At 45.0% G+C, this 25721-nt stretch overlaps 1 protein-coding gene across 9 annotated transcripts in view; it reads right to left on the bottom strand.

Annotated features, from left to right (window-relative positions):
* Window positions 1-25721, bottom strand: part of ARL15 (ADP ribosylation factor like GTPase 15) — a 395714-nt gene that overhangs the window by 244302 nt on the left and 125691 nt on the right. For 8 of the 9 annotated variants that reach the window (XM_059725187.1, XM_059725183.1, XM_059725184.1 and 5 more), the window contains 2 exons: window positions 18871-19015; window positions 13861-13920 (listed from right to left, as the gene is read on the bottom strand). In XM_059725187.1, coding sequence (XP_059581170.1) covers window positions 13861-13920; window positions 18871-19015 — 205 coding nt within the window. Of the gene's footprint in view, window positions 1-5575; window positions 5796-13860; window positions 13921-18870; window positions 19016-25721 lie in introns of all 9 variants that reach the window. The other variant, XR_009461134.1, reaches the window with a different exon arrangement.

Below are 25721 nucleotides of genomic sequence, written 5' to 3'. Positions count from 1 at the left end.
AGTGCTACAACTAGCCTTTTTCCTATTATCATTGTTCCTGCTTTATCTGGTTTGAGTTTTAGCCAGCTACTTTTTATTTACCTGTAGAGCACTGATATATTTGCTCAGAAATAGAAAATCCTAAACTGTAACGTCTGAGCTATGACATCCCATTACAGGGCGCATGAAAGCACGTGGGTCTCTATATGTTCTCCTGGAGTCAGGACAAAGCAGTAAGTTGTTTTCCACCATTCTTTTTCTTCCCATTTTGGGAGGCACAAAACTGGGAATCCCCTAACTGCTACAGGGAATAAGAAGGAGAAACAGAAAAGCACATGATGCTGATGTGCTTCCCACAGCAACTAATCCCAGGCACCAGGACCTGGATACAGTAAGTCTTTCTCTCCGGGCTCTGTTAACTTACTTGTAAATCTCAGTATTGACAAAGAACAAAGAACGCCACCTAATCGCCACCAACACCACTTTGCATTTCATTTGAGGTCTCTTCTTACAGTTCTGACTTGGTTCAAACCTGCTTCACTTCATTTTGGAAGATATTATGGCTCAAGACTTTAGGAGTACAAAAAAAATTTACAGCAAGTAGACAACAAAAAACAGCAAGGAAGTCTATACCTCAGCCTGCAATTTTATTTATTTTTCTGACAGCTATACCTGAAACAGAATTCTTGGCACTGAGGAGTTTCTAAAGGCAGCTAGGTTGACATTCTCTGCTTTAACTCACAAGGTGGGGAGAGTAATCACTACTCTGTCAGCAATAGGTAGTATATGTACAGCGTAAGCCAGGACAAGAAACAAGCAGTACCAGAGATGGTGGCAAGTACCCTATTAATAATGACCCACAAGCTACATTACTTCTGGATGGAATGAACTAATTCTTCAGTCATCTTTCACAGCAAGTGGACAGTTTTAGAGATGCACCTCATTTAGCAAAGAAAATGAATAAATGTTGTCACCAACTCCACAGGCTTTCAAATTAACTGACTTTAAAATCTGAATGGTCTAGGAACATGGACCTTTGAGTATCTCTCACAAAGTATAGGATGATCTGAGGACAGCATCCTGCTAGGTACTCCAGAATCAAACAATGCTAATCGATAAGGGAAATGTTAAGAGACATTTCTGTTCCTCCAGTAACTGTTTGACTGACTAGGGTCTGCAAGCCAGCAGCGTATCTAAGCTAATTTTTCCAGGACAAGCCACCAGTATCAGAGACCATCAGTAGCACTTAGCATAAACCTCGCTTAAAGGTTGACTGAAATATTTCCTTCAGAAGAAGAAATGTAACGCGAGTCATACAAAGATTCAACCATTTGTTTCCTTCCTGTCACTTAAGCTGTAATGCTATCAGTGAATGTCAAAATATTCCTAATGAAGGATGCTAATGTGATGTTTATATATAAAATTTAACAAAACCACAGCAATAGTACTGAACAGAGTATAAAACAAATGCAGTTTAAGCATCATCATTAAGTATATAATATCACTTTTGAAAAAAATGAATAATAATTTCTAGGGGTTTTTTTGCAGCTGAAAATGAATCCTGCTGAGATAAAGCATTATTACAGGACAAGCTTCACAATAAACTTGGCTAAAGCAATCACACAAAAAGGAAAATAAACAAATTTCAAAACAAGGGCTTCTAAAAAAAAAGCATCAAAAGGCTGAAATACTGAAGTTTCTCAACTTTTAATGCTTATGTAGAAATAAAAACAAACACAAACAGAAATACACAAATGTTTTGCTATTTTAAAAGCCAAGGGATTAGAGTGTCCATCTCTCAGAGCATATGAGCCAACACTGCTGCCAACACCATCCCTGCTGATTCACTTGGATGTCAGAGAGAAGAGCTTGTGTGGGTTAGATTTAGTTCAATAAATGTCTAAAACAGAGTTTAGTAATCATCCTCTTAAGTAGTGCTCTGCCAATTGCAGAACTGCAATTCTTCCTTTTAAATTATTAATATTTATTTTAAAAGTTTTAAGTGGAACAGCTTTTTTCTTCCAACACCTGCAGGTATACAGAAAGCAGTCCCACAGACGAAACTAGCAGACTTGCATCAGCCTCATTCTGAGTCAGAGTTACAGACCTCACCAGCTGAACCGTTGATCAACACAATATTCCTGATACTTAAATGTAGTATTCTTCCTGCCTGAAACTCCCCTTTCCACCTCAACAAGGTCCAAGAACCAACCTCTCCACAGCCCATCTCCTAGACAGCCGTATGTCCAATCCATATGGGCAGGATCTGTCAGCCTTTTCTACCCCCATTAGTTTGACCTGGCTTTGCAGCATCTGCATAGATGGAGTGCTTCAGCGGGGTTTTTTGGCTATTTGATAAAAGTGCCAAAACAGCCCATGGAAGCGCCCAATCTACGCAGACATTGGGTGAGCCTTGCCTCTTCTGGGCATGTGCTGGGCTCAGTGCAGGGGAACACTGCATTTAGTTTTATGTAAAGTGCCTTTTTTTTTTTATAAATGTAAGCAGTGAGGGGGTTTTTAAGACCTGGCTAGACAAAGCTTTGGCTGGGATGATCTAGTTGGGGCTGGTCCTGCTTTGAGCAGAGGATTGGACTAAATGACCTCCAGAGGTCCCTTCCAACCCTAATTTTCTACCTTTCCGTTAAAAAGTACGTGCCCCAGATCAAATGGATGCAAGAATGAAGCTCTAAGTACAGCTGCAACTACCTTTAAAAATGTAGGTTGTTATACCGCTTATCACCTGTGGAGACAGTAAAGACACCTACTTCATATCAATAAAGAGGTAAGGTTAACCTCACTATTAACACACAAAGACTTCCTGCTCATGAGTTACCTACAAAACACAGGGAAGTGGACTCAATGTCCCAAAGAGGCCTCTTCTAAGTCCTATGTTCCCAAAATGACTCTAGGTAGCAAAGTATGTTTTTAATACATGAACTGATGGCCCATAGAATCCTATTGACTTAAGAGGAAACCAAAGAAGCACTGGTGGAGGGTTTTGTTTGTTTTTTATTTTTTAAACCTTTATTATACAAATATTAAAAACAAGTGAAAGTGCAAAAACACTATGTCACCATAGATATAAAGAAAGAAGGAAGGAAAGAGTTCTTGTAAGCTACTCTAATCAAACCCAGCAAAATCAAATCACAGGAAATTACTCTTGGATTAGCCACTGTCAAAGCTTGTACAGGGTTCATTTTATAAAGCCAACTGCATCTTTTTGTGGCAGACTGACATGTTTTGTTACATATTGAGGATGCTGCTTGAGATTTTAGTGATTTTTTTAAAGAGAGCCAACCCTTCTTTATCTCAAGCATGTTTTCCGTTTTGATAACTAGTATTTCTCCAGAAGGAATTGTTGTAAGGAATTTTTTATTACTATGAAAAACAATGCTTTGAACCTACTTGCTCCTTTTTATTGTAGTCTTCTAAACACATGAATCCTTTCAAAGATTAAAATCGCTTTTATACTACATGAGCTCCAATGTTGTACACACAATGCATGGCTTCTCTGCAGGTAGAATGGGCATGATCTCAATGGTAAAATTTGGCTGCCATCTAAGAACAAGTTCAGTGAAGGTATAGTAGTAATATGCAGCAAAACATTCTTCTGCCCTTCTTGGGCACGTCCAGAAAAGTGTGCACATACATTTCCCTGGGGACAAGTAGCAACAGCACAACTATGTGCCACTGTTATTTGTCCCCAGAGAGTGCTCGGGCATGTGTGCTCTGGCACAGGGTAAGTTACCCCAGGGAGAGTATGGGAAGCTGGGTCAGCACCTTGGCTCGGGGCCAGCACCAACAGCCTTACCTAGGGTCCTGGGGGCTTCCCAGGGCTCCAAGTGGTGGCAATCTGGCGCACAGAGCCTGGTCAGCAGCTGGAACGTGGCTCCGGCTGGCCAGGCTCTGGTTTTGGGCAGTGCATGCTGCTGCCACATGCAATGCCCTGCTTTTTTTCAGGTGCAGGTTTGTTTGTTTTTTTAACACTGGGACCTCCTGGTGTAAAAAAATTAGGAGTTGGCGAGCTCAGCTTCAACTGCAGACATGGGAGATGCTGTCCCTTGATGTGGCCATGGTAACTATGAAAAAGAAGCCAGAGACACAATATGGAGCTGTAAAACTATTTATATCAGTGCTGGTATGATAGGGCTGCAACTTCTGAATGAGGTCTCTGAGTGCTGGAAGCTGTTAGGGAAGAAGGGCAGATACCAATCAGTCTAGATAGGCTTTGCATTAATATTCTTTCCCTTAGCATCTGCTGTGTGTCACAGAGATACAGGCCTATTTGTTGCTTAAGGGACCACAGGCCAGTACCCACTAAGAAATGGTATGAGCGTCCCTTAGAAGGCAGGCCACTGGGTAAGCAACAGCTGATTCCTTCGGACAAATCAAAATATAACAGGGATGGGAGCGACATCATAGGTTTAAAATGAGTGCACCAAGGGGGAACACAAAGCAGAGCACACCCGACATTACCCACTGACCCTGACACAAGTCCAAGGAACTAACAGACACTGCCCAATGAAACTCTGCCTGGAGATGGGATCAGACCAGGGACAGGAAAGTGGTCCCACAGTCCCCCAGGGGTCTTCCAGGGCAGAGACTCCTTCCTGATGAGAGGATGGATGGTTAGCTTGGCTACGGGCAAAAGGCTGTTGACCAGGAGGTCCCAGGACTTAGTGGGGCCACAGATGGGGAGTGCATAAATAAAAAAGCGAGGGGACTAGTGTAGCCCAAACCACAGCAAGAAGTTCTGGAGGAGGCAGTGAAGGGGCTGCAGCCTGGTGCACTCTATGTAAGCATGCACCAGGTTCTCCCTCCACTTGCAGAAGACACAGATGTCAGAGGAGTCTGTGAAGTGTGCGAGATACACACCCATGGTGATGGCTCCATGAAGTAACTGCCAGCTGAGATCCCCAGTGGCTGGAGGAATCAAGGTGGAATACAGACTTGGTGTCTGGGCGGGACATGAGGACCGGATGGTGGAGGGGGTGGATGAGCACTTAGAGCTGGTGGCAATGGACAGGTCGGAAGCAGACCAGCTTAGTATCCCTCATCCTGGTAAGATGGTGAAGTGGGAAGCTCCACAAAGATATAGGACATTAGACTAGATAGATCTGCAGGTTACCCAGTATGTTCTCGTACGTTCTTATAGCTCTGCTCTTAAACCTCAACTTGGAGTGAAAGAAAACTTGTACATAAAACAAAAATGACCGTCCTTTTTTCTTAAGGCAGATACTAACATGGCTAACTATTTCAGTCTTCCTCTGAGAAATAAGAATCCTAAAAAAAGGAAGGGCATTACCAGAAGGCATGGACAGTACTCCCACATGCAAAGACTTCACTACTACTGCTGATATAGACAGCACTGAGACACTGGCGTGCTGTTGAGCAAGAAAAAAAGTTTGGTATTTAGTATCAACAAATTCTGTTAATTTGAACACAACGTGTAAAAAAGTCTCATAGACAGTAAACAGTGCAGCCAAAGATGGAGCACAGAAAACACTCTTAAAAGAAGCAGTGAGAGAGCCTTGTCCCCAGGGTAGCCTGGATCAGAAGCTGGGCGCACAGATTTCATCATTAGGTATGGATTTACCTGGGACTCACTTGCTCTTTGGGCATGCTTAGAGAGACACCTGCATATAAATCTCTCTTCTAAGATGCATCCTTCTCCTAAACAAGTAAGGGCCTCTGTACACCCAGCGTTTACAGGTATTATAGTCTCACACGTCAAACAGTTTTTGAAACCTGGAGATTTATGTTCGGACACATTTGATCAGTCCTGGAGAACCAATGTGAGGAAACACATTCTTCTCCTGAAACAGAGAACAAAAGAAACCAACTAATCACTAGGTTATTTTCCAAACTATTTGCAAAGAACTGGAGGTAAGTAAAGAACAAGCAGTTAGCAAAAAGGCATTACTGGGAGCTTCAACTAGTGACCACAAGCAGGGAGAAGGAACTGAAAGGTAGTTTTTATGGCTCTATCCTCCACCCCTAGTTTGGAGGTAAAAGGGCATTCAGAGCACTGATATCTCCCAAACAAGTACTGATTAACAAGTCTTCCAATCAAATCCATCAGACACAGCTGCACCAGTGGCAGAATCCATTTGAAAAGAAGCAGGCTATTGCAAGGGCTTAATTTCAGTGCCACAAAGGTCAAGAAGTTGCCAAGACAGATTCCCTCACTTCCCCACTAAGTTCTTGGAGAAAGGAGGCCATGGGGCATCTAAGGTACAGGTGAAGTTCTAATGGACAATGGCGGCCAAAAGAATCCAAGGTATGTCTGAGGTAGAAGCTACCTGGAAAAATTATACAAAGCATAACTGGAGTTTGCCAAATGGGTAAAATACCCTTTATATTTAGCACTTAACTTTTATACTTGCTGAAGTTCAATTTTCATGTAGGATTATCCAACTTAGAAATGTTGGATAACTTCAATACTCTGCCAGAACTTTAAAGTTCATATGCTTTGTGATATGGAACACGTACCTAGAAACTAACATGCAAAGGCAAACCACGCTAATTTTCTGGGCAACTACAAAAGCAAATCTGAAACATTTAGAAATATCATGTTTATAATCATGTCAGGCTAAAAAACAGCACAAAAACACTGCTTTGTGGCATGAAGTCACTTTTCTCCAGTCCACACAATCAGAAATTCTTATGGACAGAGTTCCTGCAACTTACTTCTATTGTTTTGATGACCAGTACAAAACACTGCCATTAAGCATATAGCCACTCTATTGTTTTACTTCTTTGCCTTCTCCAGTCATGCTAGCTAGCCTTGACATCCCATACATCCATTCTCCTAGACCAGTCTTTTTTTTTCCTGCCCTGCCTTATGTCTGTGGAATATCCCTTTAATTGTTTCTCTAAACCATTATGTACCTTTCATTAAAATCCCTTCAGATACCACCTACCTTGTCAAAAATGACACAATTGACTCATGAGATATTCTTACAATAATTGTTGCACTTCCTCTACTGAATGTTTGTGACCATGTCATCAGTACTCATTGCCCAGCTCTCCACAATATTTGCAATTTTCCAAGAACTCTAATAATGAACCCCATTTCTGTAGCTTGAAACATAGCCTGCTAAAGTGGAAAACAAACCACCAGAAAGGGGCTGCAGAAGTTTGTACATGAAAGATATCCAATAGAAACTTTGAATTCACTAGAGAAATTCTGCCCCAGCTGTGATTTTGCAAATCAAAAGAAATCAGACTGCTAGAAAACTAGTAGAGACATAGGACTTTTCACATTTAAATGAATCATTCAAAAAAAACTAGGCCCGTCTGCAAGTGAGGAATTTCACCATCACTTTCCAGTTCACAGGATGGTAGATTAAGTGATAAAATATACTTTTTCTGTCTAAAATTTCATGACTTGATCTGAAAGTCATTTAATGGCCTATGGAATGTATTTATGATCTTCATTTAGCTACCAGTAATTATCTACATCAAAGAAACTCCCAATAGTTAGCACTCCTTGTCACAGTATCATAGTAACTAAGGTCCAAAGTAGAGATGGTTTTTCCAGGATGAAAATTAAATCTCATGGGGACAGTGGATAGAAGTTGGGCACTGGTAGTGCTGTTTTGTGGATTATACTTTCCAGGGATTCTTTCATGAGCATGAGGTTTATGTTAAATTACCAAAGTTGGCATCTGCTCAGACATTTTTTTCAGGCTCTCCATGCTGTCTCTACATCCTGCAGTTCCCTACCAAACCCAGATTAATGCCTGCCTATAATACCATGATAGGGCTTCACTGGACAGCAAAAAGAACATTAATAGCTCCCAATTCCTTCCCATGTCACTCATTTTTTCAGAATTACTGTGCAAAGGAATATTAAAAAAATTGCACTGACATAAGCATATTACTGTATTTCAGGTTCAGATATACAGTCTCCAGTAGCCTAATCAGAAAAAATGTTCTCTCAACTGCCAAACTCAACATTTCTCATTGTGGTGTAACCTCTAAATGAGGGAGGGGAGGATTTCTGAAATTACTATGGAAAAGTGTGGGTGCTAGATTTGACAGGTAAATGTTTTCAACACTAAAAGTACTCGATTTTAGGTCTATATAGAGGTCCTTACTGAATCACAACCTTAATTTAATTGTTTAATTAAAGTTTTAACATTTCAGAAATCAAATTAAAACCCTGATTCATTGCAGCAAGTTAGTATTGCTTAAAAATGCAAAAAATGTTTCTTGTTAAACGGCGTAAAGTGTTGGGACACTCCATGAAACAAAAGCATGAAAAAAGTTATTGCAGACTGAACTATTTGCTGCTTTTAATTATTTAAAGCAGTATGTCTGATAAAAGAAATTTCTACAACAGAATCCAGATTGCTTCACTGTGCCCCATGTTAATATTAAGGACCAATAATAAACTAATCAAGACAAGAACAAAACAGAAAAGGGTCTGTGAAAGTTATAGGAATTTTTACTTGTATTATTCAAACAGAAAATGGAGAAATGGAAGCCTGGCTGTATTACCAGCTTCAGCAAAACAAAAAAACACTACCTTCTACTACAAGGAAGGGTATTCCTTCAGTCAAACAAAAGAAATAGTACACAATCAGCATCTGGTTCACATAACTGCCTGGCAGCTTAAAGGAAGAATCTAAAAAGTATGAGTTTTAACAGTCGGGCCTTAAAATTCTTCAAATAAAATTTCACTCTGCTCGGACAAATGGACAGGGTTTGCCATTTTTCATTGGATTCATCTGCAAGGCAATTTGTAAATTAACAGTAAATTAATAGTGTGCATCACAAATTAAATCTAAATGAAACTTTTTCCCTTTTGATTGACATGCAACAATGAATAGTGAAGCTTTTGAAGACAGACGCCTTTCAACCTTTCTTCAGCTTCCCAACATCAGCTGCCCAGACAAGATTTCCACAATACAGAAGACAAAACTAGCCGCAACACATTAGTGCTGGAGGAAAACAATGCAACTTGTCGGAATAAAATTTAAGCAACAAAGAAGTGACAACAATTACACTGATTAAGACTCATTTCTGCACATTCTGACGGCAGTCTAATGGCTGACAATCCCCCTCCAAATACACAAAGAAGGGAAGAAGTATCAGACAGCCACACAGCCTGACAGGTTCACAACTCTCCAGAGCTGTAAGCACAAAGCTGATGGTGTTATATTCCCTGTCAGAGCACTGTGGTGTATGCAAGTCTCTATAACAGCTGCCCTACATAGCTCATCAGGTGAGGCCTCTCTTTCTTGCAGCCTCCAAAAACCTTTGCATGCTTTATCATGGTCAAAAAGAAAACATTCCTTCCAATTGGGAAATTAAGAATCTCTAACCACCACCTTGACACAATTAGCTCCCTTACCCAAGCAAGGGAAAGACAATTAGAATTACTAAGTTTATCCAGCAGACTCCAGCATCACGTGCATCAACATCCCCGCACTGACAAATGGTGATGGGGGTGCTTTAATTAAAGCTCATTTCAACCAGCTTTAGTTAAAGCACCCCCGTCGCCATTTTTCAGCATGGGAATGCTGACATATGTGATGCTCCAGGCACTTTACCTAAAGTGGCTCCCCTCCCAGAGCATGTCTATAAACAAGTCAAGTTTTGAAAAGTGGGCCCTAACTAACTTTTCCAATTACACAAAGCAAAGAAATCGGCAGGCCCGGATGAGCTCCATCCAAGGGTACTTAAGGCACTGGCTGACGTCATTGCACAGCCACTGGCGGGAATACTTGAACGCTCATGGTGCACGGGCCAAGTCCCAGAGGACTGGAAAAGGGCCAATGTGGTCCCCATTTTCAAGAACGGGAGGAAGGAGGACCCGGGCAACTATAGGCCAGGCAGTCTCACCTCCATCCTTGGCAAAGTCTTTGAAAAAATTATCAAGGCTCCAATTTGCGAGAGCCCGGCAGGACAAATTATGCTGAGGAGAAACCAGCACGGGTTTGTAGCAGGCAGATCGTGCCTGACTAATCTAGTCTCTTTTTATGACCAGGTTACGAAACACCTGGACACAGGAGTAGGGGTGGATGTCATATACTTAGACTTCAGCAAGGCCTTCGATACGGTATCCCACTCCATAATGGTGAACAAGTTAAGAGGCTGTGACTTGGATGACTACACAGTCCGGTGGGTGGCGAATTGGCTAGAGGGTCGTACGCAGAGAGTTGTGGTGGATGGGTCGGTTTCAACCTAAAAGGGTGTGGGCAGTGGGGTCCCGCAGGGCTCGGTCCTTGGACCGATACTCTTCAATGTCTTCATCAGTGACTTGGACGAGGGAATGAAGCGTACTCTGTCCAAGTTTGCGGATGACACAAAACTGTGGGGAGAAGTGGACAGGCCGGAGGGCAGGGAACAGTTGCAAGCAGACCTGGTCAGGTTGGACAAGTGGGCAGAAAACAACAGAATGCAATTCAACAAGGAGAAATGCAAAGTGCGGCAACTAGGGAGGAAAAATGTCCAGCACACCTACAGCCTAGGGAATGACCTGCTGGGTGGCACGGAAGCAGAAAGGGATCTTGGAGTCCTAGTGGACTCCAAGATGAACATGAGTCGGCAGTGTGACGAAGCCATCAGAAAAGCTAATGGCACTTTATCGTGCATCAGCAGACGCATGACAAATAGATCCAAAGAGGTGATACTTCCCCTCTATCGGGCACTGGTCAGACCGCAGTTGGAGTACTGCGTGCAATTCTGGGCACCGCACTTCAAGAGGGACGTGGATAACCTGGAGAGGGTCCAGAGAAGGGCCACTCATATGGTTAAGGGCTTGTAGGCCAAGCCCTACGAGGAGAGACTAGAGAACCTGGACCTTTTCAGCCTCCGCAAGAGAAGGTTGAGAGGCGACCTTGTGGCTGCCTATAAGTTCATCATGGGGGCACAGAAGGGAATTGGTGAGGTTTTTTCACCAAGGCGCCCCCAGGGGTTACAAGAAATAATGGCCACAAGCTAGCAGACAGCAGATTTAGACTAGACATTAGGAAGAACTTCTTCACAGTTCGAGTGGCCAAGGTCTGGAACAGGCTCCCAAGGGAGGTGGTGCTCTCCCCTACCCTGGGGGTCTTCAAGAGGAGGTTAGATATGCATCTAGCTGGGGTCATCTAGACCCAGCACTCTTTCCTGCCTATGCAGGGGGTTGGACTCGATGATCTATTGAGGTCCCTTCCGACCCTAACATCTATGAATCTATGAAATGAAGAGCTGAATAGCATCTCAGACATCGTACAGATACCATGGTGATAAGAACAATGCCCAGACACATGCATCCCAATTCCTGTGCTATGCTCTCCCTGTGCACTCCCTGGCAGACCCAGAAGTGGACTGGAAGTATTTCCGGTCCACTTCTGGGTTCGCCACCAAGCATGTGGAGGACCTCCATGCACTCCTGTGAGACGCTCCATCCACCCCACCATCGCATTTATGAGCCACACTGGTACCTCGAGCTATGTCGAAAAGACATTTAAAGCTGTGTCTATGGCCAAATCGAATCAGCATCAAATCTTCAGATTCGGATTTGGCCAAATCTAATTGAGGACAACGATCCAAATCACCTAATGGAATTACTGTTCCTGCCTCAGGCCAAATCCGAATCAAATACAGCCTGCTTTGCACACCCCTAATTAATACTAGCCAACTGCCGATCAAGAATAACGGGCAGGGATGGAGCCCTGTGAGCCTCATGCCTGCCCAGGTCTAGGCCCGCTCCCCCATTCCCTCCTGCTGCTTAGGGACTGGGCCCGCTTCCCCCCTTCCCCGTCGCAATGGTGTGGGGAGAGTAGGAGTGGGCCCGGGCCTGATGTGGAGAAGAAGCAGGCCCAAGGGTGGGGAGACACTGGGCTGCCAGAGCTGGGGGGGGAGCAGTGGGCCTGAGCTGACCTGGCGGCAGTGGGGGGATGGGAGAGAAGTGGGCCCAGGCCTGAAGTGGAGAGGAGGCCAGCTCCTCGCCTCTCCCTGCCGCTGCCATGTCAGTCCAGGCCAGGCTGGGCCCACTGCTCTCCGCCCACCGCCACGGCAGGCTGGCTTCTCCCCCTGGCTCAGGTTTGCTCCTCCTCCCCCCTCCACCCACATTGGGCCTGGGTCCACTCCTCTGTTCCCCCCACTGCCACCGCCACAGCGCATCTGCTCCTCCCCCCAGACACGCATCAGGCCCACTCCTCTCCCCACCGCTGCTGCGTCAGCCCTACAGGCAGTGATGACAGAAGGGGGAAGGGGAGAGAGTGGGCCAAGGCCAGCACCAGTGACCTAACCTCCCCCCCCCATGGCGTCCTGACCCCCCTTACCCCCCACCATGCTGCCGCTGTCACCTGCAAGGAGCAAGGGAGGAGGGGCAAGGCCAGCTCTGGTGGCCTCGCCCCCTGTCCCCGCTCCATCATCACGACCTGCAATGAGCGCCCACTCCGTTGCCGCCACCTCCAAGGAGCTCCACCCCCCGTGCCCCCCGCTATCATGGCAGCGCTCCGCCATGCCACCACCTCCTGTCCGAATGCTTATTCGCACTCCAATTGGCTGTTTCAGTCAGCCAGCCAGAGCATGAATAAATCATTATGAAAAGACCAACAGACACGGCTTTTATATTATTAGAATGCTTTCGTATACAATATACGTAACAGAGTCCTTCTCCAGGGGTGGCCATGGTGCCTCTGGAGCCCCCTCAACCCTTATCAGCTTTGCTCTCATTGGGGCATCTCCCCTTCCCCTTTCTTGCCATGCCGTGATGTATTTATCTTTTAGATAAAGGGAGGCTGCCTCACGGCTCCCTGAGCCTGTCTCACATGAATGTAGGATTCCGTGCTCATAGTCCTAAGAGTTAATTATGTGGGCTCCATCCTCCCCAACATCTACGCCCTCACAAACGTCACACACACTAATCAAATCATAACCACCCCAACAGACTACAGAATCGTAGCTGGCTATCCTTTCACCAGCCCCTCTGTAGGCTATGGGCACTCTGCCCCCTCGGTCTCCAACTGTGGCCCTCCTGACCTTTGGTCCTTCTCCTTAGACCCTGGGCCTGCTCCTAGGCCAGTTGAGACCCATGGGCTCTGCAACTCTGCCAGTCTCTGGTTATGGCTCTTCTTTACCTTTGGCACCTCCTGAGCCCTGGCCCTGCTGAGGCCAGTGAGACCTATAGGCACCCTGGCCCTACCTGCTTCCTAGGCCCTCTGCTCTCTTTCCCAGCCCTCTGCTTTCTCTGGGCCCCCTGGACCTCCATTCTCTCTCTCTCTGTCCCCTCTCTCTCTGGGCCAGCTGGGACCTCCTTACCACCCCTAAGTCCCTTCCACAATCCACCAGATGTTCCCCAACCCAAAGTCTGCACCCTGGCTGCTCCACTGGCCCTAAAGCTGAACTCCCAGCCCTGAGGCTGCCTGCCCACAGACATACTTGGTGCAAGCCAGAGTCACTCTCTCAGCAGCCTGCCCAGGGGCTCCTTCCCTGTCAGATACTGGAATAAGACTGCCCCCAACTACCTCAGGCCCTGGGCGTATATATACCTCAAGCCCCCTTCCAGTCAGCTGTCTTCTCTGATTGCTGCCTGAGCTGTTTCTAGAGCCTTCTCTCCTCTAAATGCAACCGGTGCACTAAGCACCGTCACTATATATTCTTTTAGAAGTGTAATTCAATTTATTTTACCAAGCACTTATTTCATTTCCTCAGCTTGTGATGCCTTTATAATAACCCAACCTCTAAAATGAATGTCTGTCAATTCATTATTTTAAATTTCAGAATAACAATGTGACAGAAAACACTAGCAGAAATCTGCAAGATGCAAGGGCCACCTCTCCTCTTAATCCACATACAGTGATGTTATCAATTATGTCTTTATACTGTCAAATGAACTTAAAACTACCAATCAGTTATGCAAGCAATTAAGTGTCATACCTCCAAGTTCCTTTACATTCAAGATGGCATTCTGGAATGGCACAGCTTTTATGCTAAAACCTGAAATTAAAATAAAAAGTGTTAGTATCCTATTTGACTGGGTGACAATTTGAAAAAGAATATATCCATTAAAAACTTCTATTTTGTTCACTGTGACTTTTGACAGATGACTCTCCAAGTAACATTAAATATCATGGGAAGACAAGAAGCACTGAACAGAAAATAAAACTAACACAAGAAGAAGTATGAGATTGTCAGTACAACTCTTATTAGGGTTTTATTAGCTTGGCAAAAGGAATTCAGTTCAGGCAATAATTTGACAATTAAAGTTTCTTCCTCACAATCTTATATTCTGGCACAAGTTTAAGGAACTATGAACAATAAAAGCAGATGGGCTACGAATGCTTTTAAACAATCCCCATTAACCTAATTTTCCTGAAACTGAATCTTTGCAGTCTTTTTATCAATAATACAAACTAAATTCTCTAAGATTTTGAGAGACAGAGGACACTAAGTCAGCTAATTGTATACTGTGCTTTATTTTTAAACAACATAGTTACTGGTAAAGGTGCACCGATACATCAGTTCGATAGTGGATCGGCACCGATATAAAGAAAATTGATTGCACTGGAAATTGGCCTGATGTGGCCAATAATTTGGCCAATAAATACCTGTGCGTGTCAGCAGCTGCAGCATAGCATGTAGGAAGCGAGGAGCACAACCTGGCAGTTTGGAGATCTGTGTGCAGCTGGTAAGTCTGGTGTGGTAGAAGGGGAGGGAGGAAAGAAGAGGCATTGGGGGGGGCAGATCAAGGCCCCTGTGGTGAGGAAGGAGTGGGGCTGGGGCTGGGGCACGGGACAGAGCCGTGGCTCATTCAGGGGGCGCAGGGAAGGGGCGGGGCGGCTCCCATCGCTGCATGCTGCTCGTCCAGGAGCTGCTGGTCCAGCACTTGACTGCTTGTCCAGCAGCTCCTGCTGCTGTTCCCGCCACTCATCCAGGAAGGCATGGGGGGAGGGGTGCATGTGCACCCGGGTCTGTACGGGGCAGGGCGGGAAGAGCCCTGCGCAGCCCCCAGCCCAGCCCATCCCGCGCAGATCTGGGGGCACACGCCCTCCCCCCCATACCCTCCTGGATGAGCAGCGGGAGCCACCGGATAAGCGCCGAACCAGCAGGCGAGTGCCAAACCAGCAGCTCCTGGACAAGCAGCACACAGCGGTGGAAGCCACCCCCTTCCCCCCTGGACGAATCGCAGCTCCATCCTACACTCGCCCTGGCTAGGCAGCGCTTGCCCCAGCCCCACTCCTCCCTCACCGCGGGGGCCTTGATCTGCCCCCCCACGCCCCTCCCCCTCCCCTTCCACCACACCAGACTTACCAGCTGCACACAGCTCTCCAAGCTACCAGGCTGGTATCAGAAATTGGATCAGTATTGGCCAATATGCCTCCTTAAAAATCCACTCTCGGTATCAGCCCCAAAATCTCTATTGGTGCACCCCTAGTTGTTGGTTACTCAACAATAAGGCTTACAAAGAATTAATAAACGATTCATAGAAATTACGAATGTCACACACCTGAGTAGTGGCAATATGTGCATCCATGTGGCTGCCTATGCCTTTAAGAACCTTTGCATCCATTGGACTAATAAGTCAACATAGACTGTTAAAGTCTGTATTACTTATTCAACAACCCTTTGTAAAAAAAAATGAACATTTTATATGAAATGAAACCTTTTCCTATATTAAATCAGAGATGTCCAGATAGACTGTGGAAATTTGGTGGAATGTACTTCTTGGAGGGATAAAAAATAGGTATGTATTAGAGCTGCGTGAAGCTTCAGTAGCCGATTCAATTCAGAGAATCGGCCCAATTCGACAGCTAAATCCCCAAATCCAAACTGAATCAGGAGACCAATTAAAAGGTCTGAATCAAATTGGAAGCCTCCGAGTTGATTCGGAAAAGATTTGGTGACAATTCATAGATTCGGCCATAGACTAAACAAGTAGCAGACCTCACCATGCTGGACACGGTTGCCTCCAACAGGTAAGTCTGTTGTGGTGGGTAGAGAGGGGAGGAAAGGGGCCTGGGAGGGGATGGACAGATCAGTGGCCACACAATGAGGGAGGTATTGGGGCTGGTGCTGGGCAAGCTGCCCAGCCAGGGCAGGGGGACGTGGGACTCGGGGAGGGGGCTCCCACCACTGTGCGCCACTGTATGCCCTCAAATCTGCATGGGGCAGGCTGGACTGGGCTGTGCTCCAGGAAGCTAGCCCCAGCTCCCTGCTGCCAGGCTGTGCTCCACAGGCGGAGTGGAGCCAGGGCTGTACTCTGGGCAGCTAGCCGCAGCCACAGCCCAGAGCGCAGCCTTGGCCCTGCCTGTCCCAGAGTGCAGTGGAGTGGGGGCTATTGGGGGGGGGGGTTGCAGCCACCTTAAAATTCCCCATAGTCCCTGCTGCCAGCTCCTCCCTGATATGGATGCACGCGCCTGCCTCCATGCATTGCCACTGCTTGCCTACAGCTTGTCTGAGAGGCGCGGGGAGGCTGGGCAAGCGGTGGGAGGGCACAGCCCCCACTCCCAGTGCCTTCTGCCACCCATCTGGAGCGCAGGATGGCCCAGGCTGCCCTGTGCAGATCCGGGGACATACACCTGCTCTCATGCCCTTCTGGACCAGTGGCGCACGGCAATGTGCAGTGGCAGGACCCCTGCCTTCCACAAGTCCAATGCCCCTCTGGCCTCGCTGGACAGCTTGTCCCAGCCCCAACCCCAATCTCTCCCTTACTGTGGGGACATTGATCTGCCCTCCCCCCATGCCCCTTCCCTCCACCCACAACAGACTTACCAGCTGGAGGTAGCTGTGTCCAGTGTGGTAAGGACTGCTGCCTGTTTAGTCTAATCGCCGAATCGGCTCTGAATTTTCGGATCCGAATCGTCTGAATCGAATCAGGACCGTGATTCAAATCACCAAATCAAATCACTGTCCCCCCGAATTGGCGGAATCCGAAGCGAATACTTGCCACTTCGCACAGGCCTAGTATGCATAACCAGCGTTACATAATAAGTATGATTGCCTGAACAAACGTGCTCAAAAGATGCTATACAGTTTTGTAAAATATACATGTCATCATCAAGTGTATGTAACCAGTATCTTTGAACAAATCCGCTTTAAAGTCCATTTTGAGGGCTGCAGAAACCTAACAATACAGTATTCTATTTATTGATAAATAGGAGCAAGGGAGTGACCATACCTCCCCAAACTAGCATTTTATATATTCCCATATCCTGACTCCAGTGCTGGCTAGAACTGAATGTTTCAAAACCAAAGTGCAAGAAAAACCCGAATGGAACAGATATGGAATAATCTGCCCATGTGGCAAGTTTCTTCTAAACCACTTCAATTGAATGTTTCATTACACACTGAAGTGGCTGAGTTTATAATCTTTTAAAATTGTAAATATAACCATGATCAAAATATATTAAGCATGCATTTTGCAAGGTACAGCATTTCCTTGTATCTATTTTATTTTTTCTTTTAGTTGTATTATGATCTCATATGTTAACCTAAGCACTTAAAACCAGTTAGAGTTGCTAAAGGAAAATAATGCTCAACTTAAGAACCCAATACAGAAGGAGAACAATGTAAAACCACATACATGTATATAAATATCTCCCAAATAACTGCTGTACATTCTCTTTAGCAAGTCAAACTTACTAAGTCATTAAGGTCACAAAACATTCCTTCAATTCTATATGACCTATTCCACCTTCCTTATTAGTTCTATAGCCAGATATTCATTTTGTCATGCATTGTTTTTATTATTAATATCATGATTGTTGCTGTTATCATTATCCTATTACTATTATTATTACAATTATAATTTGGTTATTGTATCATGGTCTTCTATTCTCATGCTTTCAGATTCACCTGTATTTATATATTTTTTCTAGGTTCCTCAATTGACCTAATTTTTAAATTTCAGCCGTGCCTGGTTTTTATTTTTCTTCCATCTTTGTTTTGTAGAATATATTATTGATCTAAAAACATTACTGCTCTATTCTTCTTCCCTGCCCAGAGGACAATAACAGTGGTCAAAATTACTGGCCACTGATTACATTTTCTTCTTTTGGCTACTTTCACATGCCACAGTACAGGAGCAACAGACTTTGGGAAAAAGGAAATCCAATGTGGGCCCTCTAGTTTCTTCATCCCACCCATTTACTACCACATTCTCCCCACCCCCCAGCCATGACTCCCCAATCACTTTTTGTCTATGTAGTAAAGCCCTTAAGAAATAAGGCTTCAAAGGTTTTCTTTCTTCCCTCTTTGTCTCTATGGTAAAATCCACAGGGGGTAGGAACCTTTAGAAATTAACAATTTCTACCACAATTACTCTGCAACAGACATTAGTGAAGAACTATGTTACTTATGAAATGCAGCAGATGATATATTTTCATAAAAATTCTCCAGAGAAGAATGTCACCAAACTGCAAAAAAAAGACAAACTCATCACAACTAATGGGTTAATTGCTCGATTCAAACCACTTAAAAGGCTACTTTAAAAAAAATACTGTACCAAAGGTACAGAGCTGTCAAAAATTCTGAGTTCTATGTTCAACCAAGCTTGCAGCGCAAGTCATCTCGATTTAAAGATGCCCTTATTCTTCTAAATGCACATAACACAGACCTTGCATCAAGTTTGGCCAGAGGAATACATTATAAGTTCTATTTGAAAAACTGATAGAAATGAATTAGAAAAAAAAACTTTTGAAATTGTTATTCAATATTTAAACTGAAAAAATAAACAAATAAATGAAAAGGATAGCTTTAATCTGCATATCAGTTAACTACTTCCTTCGTCCCTTATCAACTGCATCCTAATTTCTTAATAGAAAAAAATATTCAAGAAGTTTCTCTTTTCTTTAAAAAAAACCCCCATGATTTAATTAACAGTTATCCTAAATTCTAAGAAACAGAACTTTTGAGTGAGCAAAATTCATCCTAACTACAACATCATACCTGTTGTAGACACTACATTCTCTGGGCTCTCACTGCAAAGCCGCGACAGTAGACTTGTCTTGCCAGAACCCGTGAGACCTATACAAACCAAGTCATACTCGGGTCGTGGAGGAGGTGGTCCCTTGCAGCAAAGTCCTCTAAAACACTGCCAAAAAAAAAGAGGGGAAAATATAAAAATATGAAATATTTTTATAAAGATAAAAATAGTACAGATCACAAAGTTAAACGTAGTGTGGCATTTTGCTAGTCCTCACTTCCTGCTTTCCTAGTGTTCTGGCATGCTCAGCAGTTAGTACAGATGGAATATAAGGAAACAATTTTTAAGAAACCAGTAGTGTACCTATTAGTTCTTTACTTAGGTTGGACAAGTTAGGTAAGAAAACTAATTAAATTTTTTTAAATAACATGGTATGCATTTAGTGAAACAGTTGTGCATTCTGCTCAGAAATGTATTTGTACAGCCATGTGTTTGCTGCCACAAGCAGAATTGGCAAGATATGCAAGTGTTAATCATGCTCTTATCTCAGGGTATAAATAGACATCACCAAACGAAGTGATTCAGTTGGGCTGGGATGTTCCTGGCACAGATGATCCGCTTCACTGGGCAAAACGCACCTTACCCATTGTCCCACCCGTTGATCTTGTGGAACAACAAATGAGGTGTTACCTTCTTGCAGATGTGCCCTGGGTAATCTCTAGGGTAAATCTCTGTAACCAGGGAAAGCCAGCTCTAGTGTACCCTGGGAATGAAAATTCAGGCCCCTAAGAGTACCTGTCTGGGGTTGGGGGACAACCGTGGGCAGCTCTGGGCTGCCCATACTCTCCCACCTTAAAAGCAAACAGACATCAGCCACAAATACTGACACATCATCATACCACCCATGTTGCAGTCACAAATCTGGGGCATTTGTGGCATGACAAGGGGCATGGACATCTCTTGGCTTGGCCTCTGTACCACCATAATTTTTTTTTATGGCAGCACAAAGGCAAAACCTGTTTATACCCTAATGCCATGCCAGGACAGACTAACAAATGATTTTTCAAGCAGCTGCTGGACAGACAGTCCCAGCTGTCACCATCACAGCTTCAGGAAAAATTAGAGCTCCCTTAACTTTCTATCCCTTCCCAATCTACCTTTCCAGGTACTTTAAAGGAAATGGTGCCCACCTTACCCTCATCTTGAGCTGTCATTTGGCATACTTTTGAAGCAGCTATCACTTCACTATATAAAAAGTTTATTAATAGGCATACTGCAGGTACAATTCCACCCTGTGCAATTCACTGTGTAGATAAGTATGAATTAAAACCAGCGGCACAACAGAGCCTGAAGAACTAAATGGTTTAAAAACACACCTTCCTTTTAGCTACCTGACACATCTTAACCCTGTGCTGCACTAACAGGTTGGCCGCATTCAGTTTATTTGTCCATTAAACCTTTGTGTATTGCAGGTAATCTGTTTATAAGGCAGGGATGACAGCCTACAGCCAACAGGCCAGACCTGGCCCATGAAGCAATTTAACTGGCCTGCAAAGCTAAGACAGCAGTGGCAACAGGGTAGAAAATTGGCAGTGGTGGCCCATGTTAAAATCAGGCTGAGTTAAAATGGTTGCCAGCCTCTTCTGTAGGCAATTTTAAAAAGTCATTATGACAAAAACCAATGCTAAAAGCTTCCAAGTATTTATAAACGTATGAATATCTCTCAGTGAAAGGTAAAAGTCTTTTCTCCAACAGGTTGGCTGATCTCCTACGTCAGGCTTTAAACTAGCTCAGATGGGGGACGGGGAGGCAGAAGAAGGAGAACATCAGGAACCTGCAATCCATGGGACATCCAGCAGTATAGCACAGGTAATCAATAAGCAGGTAAGCAATAAGGGGACCATTGGGCATCAGAGCCGGCGGGCAATAAAGGCACCAATCACAGGGCTCAAGTGCCTATACACTAATATTAGGAGCATGGGGAACAAGCAGGATGAACTAGCACTCCTGCTTACAGAAAACATTTATGACTTAGTGGGCTTAACAGAAACCTGGTGGGACTCTACCCACTACTGGGCGGTACACATTGAGGGCTATAAACTATACAGAAAAGATAGAGTAGGGAGGAGAGGGGGAGGGGTTGTGCTCCATGTCAAGGAACGCTATACATTGACCCTTATCAAAATGGAATTGGAGGAGGAGAAAGTAGAAGGATTGTGGGTTAGAATACATGAAGGTCAAGGGGAAAGGGACCCCTCACACCAAGGGGAAGAACTAGATTTGGAACTCCTAAGGCAGTTCTCGGAGACCATAAAGATTAGGGAAGCAGTAGTCATGGGGGACCTAAACTACCCTGACCTCTGCTGGGAGAGGCAGACAGCTAATTCCCACCATTCGCGCAGGTTCCTATCCTTTGTGCGGGACCTCCACCTGACGCAAGAGGTACATGGTCCCACCAGGGGGAATGCCTTACTGGACCTGGTATTGGCAACAGGGGATGACATGGTCGGGGACCTACAGATCAGGAGTCACTTGGGGGACAGTTGCCACCAAATAATAGAATTCACCATAAGGCGTCGAGTGGGAAAGATAACCAGTAGGGTGAAAGTGCTAGACTTTAGGAAGGCTGACTTCAGCGAGCTCAGGCGTTTAGTCAATGACACACTGCAGAGTAAGAGATTTGGCAAGATGGGAGCCCAGGAATGGTGGCTGTGCCTTAAGGAAGTGATCCTTAGGGCACAGAGGGAGACAATCCTGATAAGGGGGAAAAGAGGGAAAGGGGCCAAGAAGCTTTCTCAGCTGACCAGAGAAATCCAGAGCAGCCTGAGGGCAAAAAGGGGCGCATATCAGTAGTGGAAACAGGGAAAAATTACTAAAGAGGAGTATAACTCTTCAGCTTGCAGTTGTAGGGAGGCAGTTAGAAAGGCCAAAGCTACCATGGAGCAGAGGATGGCATCCCAAGTTAAGGATAACAAAAATTGTTTTTCCGATATATAGGGAGTAAAAGGAAAGCCCAGGGCGGTATAGGACCACTGCTGAATGGGAAAAAGCAATTGGTGACGGACAGGGGGGACAAGGCTGAACTCCTCAATGAGTTTTTTGCCTCAGTGTTTCTAAACGAGGGGCAAGACAAGTCTCACAATGGGATCATAGAGAGACAACAGCAGGATGCCAGACCACCAAGAGTTGACCCTGAGATAGTGCAGAGTCACTTGGAAGGACTGGATGCATTTAAGGCGGCAGGCCCGGATAAGCTCCATCTGAGGGTACTGAAAGCACTGGCTGATGTCATTGCACAGCCACTGGCAAGAATATTTGAGCACTCGTGGAACATGGGCCAGGTCCTGGAGGACTGGAAAAGGGCCAATGTGGTCCCTATTTTCAAGAAGGGGACGAAGGAGGATCCAAGCAACTACAGGCCACGTCAGTCTCACCTCCATCCTTGGTAAAGTCTTTGAAAAGATTATAAAGGCTCATATATGTGAGAGCCCAGCAGGAAAAATTATGCTGAGGGGAAACCAGCACGGGTTCGTAGCAGGTAGATCGTGCCTGACTAATCTAGTCTCTTTTTATGACCAGGTTACAAAACACCTGGACACAAGAGTAGGGGTAGATATAGTTTACTTAGACTTCAGGAAGGCCTTCGATATGGTATCCCACACCATACTGGTGAACAAATTAAGAGGCTGTGACTTGGATGATTACACAGTCCAGTGGGTGGCAAATTAGCTAGAGGGTTGTATCCAGAGAGTGGTGGTGGATGGGTTGGTATCAACCTGGAAGGACGTGGGCAGTGGGGTCCCGTAGGGCTTGGTCCTTGGGCTGATGCTCTTCGCTGTTTACATCAGTGACTTGGACGAGGGAGCGAAGTGTACTCTGTCCAAATTTGCGGATGATACAAAACTGTGGGGAGAAGCGGACGCACCAGAGGGCAGGGAACAACTACAGGCAGACCTGGACAGGTTGGACAAATGGGGAGAAAACAATAGAATGCGATTTAACAAGGAGAAATGCAAAGTGCTGCACCTAGGGAGGAAAAATGTCCAGCACATCTACTGCCTAGGAAGTGACCTGCTCGGCAGCACAGAAGCAGAAAGGGATCTTGGAGTCCTAGTGGACTCCAAGATGAACACGAGTTGTCAGTGTGATGAAGTCATCAGCAAAGCTAATTGCACTTTATCGTGCATCAGCAGATGCATGACAAACACAACCAAGGAGGTGATAATTCCCCTTTATCGGGCGCTGGTCAGACCGCAGTTGGAATACTGCATGCAGTTTTGGGCGCCACACTTCAAAAGGGACATGGATAACCTGGAGAGGGTCCAGAGAAGGGCCATTCGTATGGTTAAGGGCTTGCAGGCCAAGCCCTACGAGGAGAGACTAGGGCACCTGGACCTCTTCAGCCTCCGCAAGAGAAGGTTGAGAGACAACCTTGTGGCTGCCTATAAATTCATCATGGGGGCGCAGAAGGGAATTGGTGAGGCTCTACTCAGCAAGGCATCCCTGGGGGGTTACAAGAAATAATGGCCACAAGCTAGCAGAGAGCAGATTCAGACTGGACATTAGGAAGAACTTCTTCACAGTTAGAGTGGCCAAGTTCTGGAATGGGCTCCCAAGGGAGGTAGTGCTCTCCCCTACCCTGGGGATCTTCAAGAGGAGGTTAGCTAGGCATCTGGCTGGGGTCATCTGAACCCAACATACTTTCCTGCCTATGCAGGGGATCGGACTCGATGATCTACTGAGGTCCCTTCTGACCCTAACATCTATGAATCTATGAATATTTATCACATTTTAGTTACGTCTGTAAAGTGTATTGTTCAAAACTAACTTTTGTAAACAACAGTTCTCTCAATACTCAGCCTTGGTGAGGCCACAACTGGAGTCCTGCATCCAATTCTGGGCTCCACACTTTAAAAAGGATGTGGAGAAGCTTGAGAGAGTCCAAAGGAGAGCCATGCGCATGATCAGAGGTCAAGACAGGAGGCCTTATGAGAAGAGGCTGAGAGGCATAGGATTCTTCAGCATGGAGAAGCATAGGCTCAGGGGAGAGTGGGTGGCAGCCTATAAGTACATAAGGGGTGTGCATCAGGATCTGGGAGAAGGTCAACGGCCACAAACTGCTAGAAGACCGTTTTAGACTGGACATAAGAAAATACTTCTTTACCATCTGAGTCTCCAGAGTCTGGAATAGACTTCCCCCAGAAGTGGTGCAACCACCTACTCTGGACATGTTCAGGAAGCATTTGGATGATTATTTTGCTGGGGTCATCTGACCCCAGCTGACTTCCTGCCTTTTGGGCAGGGGACTGGACCCGATGATCTCACAAGGTCCCTTCCAGCCTTAATATCTGTGAAATTTATGAAGTCTATGAACACGTATTGGCCATCACAAGCAACAGAAAAATGCAATTGTGCATGAAATCTGTGCTTAGAGGCATAATGGAGTCAAACATACATGCACTGCAATCCAAAGTAACACAAGGTATCAACATCAGGGTCTTTAACAATAACGTAGTGGCTTTGTACTTGATTTAAGCCACTTGGCTGATGCTCCAATCATGAGTCAAATCAGTCACAGCAGGTCAGAATAGAACTCAAGCCTCCTGGCTTCCATTTACTCTACCTACACTGTCTCCCTAGCCAGAAACAAGGGCAGGAGTTATGAAATGTACACTGAAGCTCTAGTAATAATAGAAAGACTTCTAGATGGCTCATATATAATCTGTGTACCAATCATAAATACACAATTTTGCTATGATTGCAAGACTTGCTTGATTTTTTTGGCTTAAATGTTATGTTCCTAGAAGTATATTTGAACTGCATGGGAAATAAAGAAGATTGATAATACATAAGTTCTAGTTATTTTAATCATGTCAAGGATTACATCCCATTTTATATGTATGTGCCCCTATTTTAGAAAGAAATAATGAATTTGAGGGCAGAATCTGGCAATAAATTAGTCTTATAAAATATTTCTTCTTGTCTACACCTGCATAAAGATCAGCAGTCTGTAGAGAGGATCACACAATCTCAAAACAAAAAAGAATCACCGAGCAACTGTTATTCGCTCCCTTCTTGGACTAGTTTGTCCTTTGTTTCCTGGACAAGCCAGTCCAAGAAACAGCCTTCATAGCTTTAAAGAAAAAAATAAGGTAAATTGGGGGAGGGGGGGAAGGGAGAGAGAGGGGGTATGGGACAAGCATTTAAAGGGTAGTTGTGAAAGGAAGCATGTTTATCATGGCAAGTTAGATAATTTTAGAGAATAGAGTTTTTTAAAACAATAAAGAGAAAACTTTACATTTCTGGTTAGTCTTAGTTGAAAGATAATTTTATCAAAATTACAAGTTCTTAAATCCATTTCTTCCTGCATTCAAAGTATACATGTCTTCTACCTTTCAGCCACTCATTTTTTTTTATTATTGTGACGGGCTAGCTGGCAGTGACTTAGCCCAGGGGTTTTGAAAGGGCAAAAGATGATTGGAGGACTTGGGATTCCCTTTCCTCACCAATCTGGAAATGATTTGGCCCAGGGGTTTTGAAGGGGTAAAAGATGATTGGAGGACTTGGGATTCCCTTGCCTCACCAATCAGGCCCCAGAGACTCACCCTCCGTGTCCCCTGTGGCCCCTTGGATCACCTGGAAGGGGATAAAAGGGGCAGCGCAGCTGACTCAGGGGAGACCAGCGAGGGACCCCAAGGAAGGAGCTTCAAACAGCTGGCCAGAGCTGAGCCAGTGGGGTGGGAGCAATTGCCCCAGAAGCACCTGAAGGAGTGGGACCTGCAGGCAGCAGTTGGACCCCCAGCAGCGTGGCATGCAGCCGGCAAGAAAGGCTCCCCAGCTCCAGCAAGGTTCTTAGCAGTGACCTGAGAGGTTC

The sequence above is a fragment of the Alligator mississippiensis genome, chromosome 3 (assembly GCF_030867095.1).
Source record: "Alligator mississippiensis isolate rAllMis1 chromosome 3, rAllMis1, whole genome shotgun sequence".
NCBI lineage: Eukaryota > Metazoa > Chordata > Crocodylia > Alligatoridae > Alligator > Alligator mississippiensis.
This window is presented reverse-complemented; position numbering and strand designations above follow the sequence as displayed.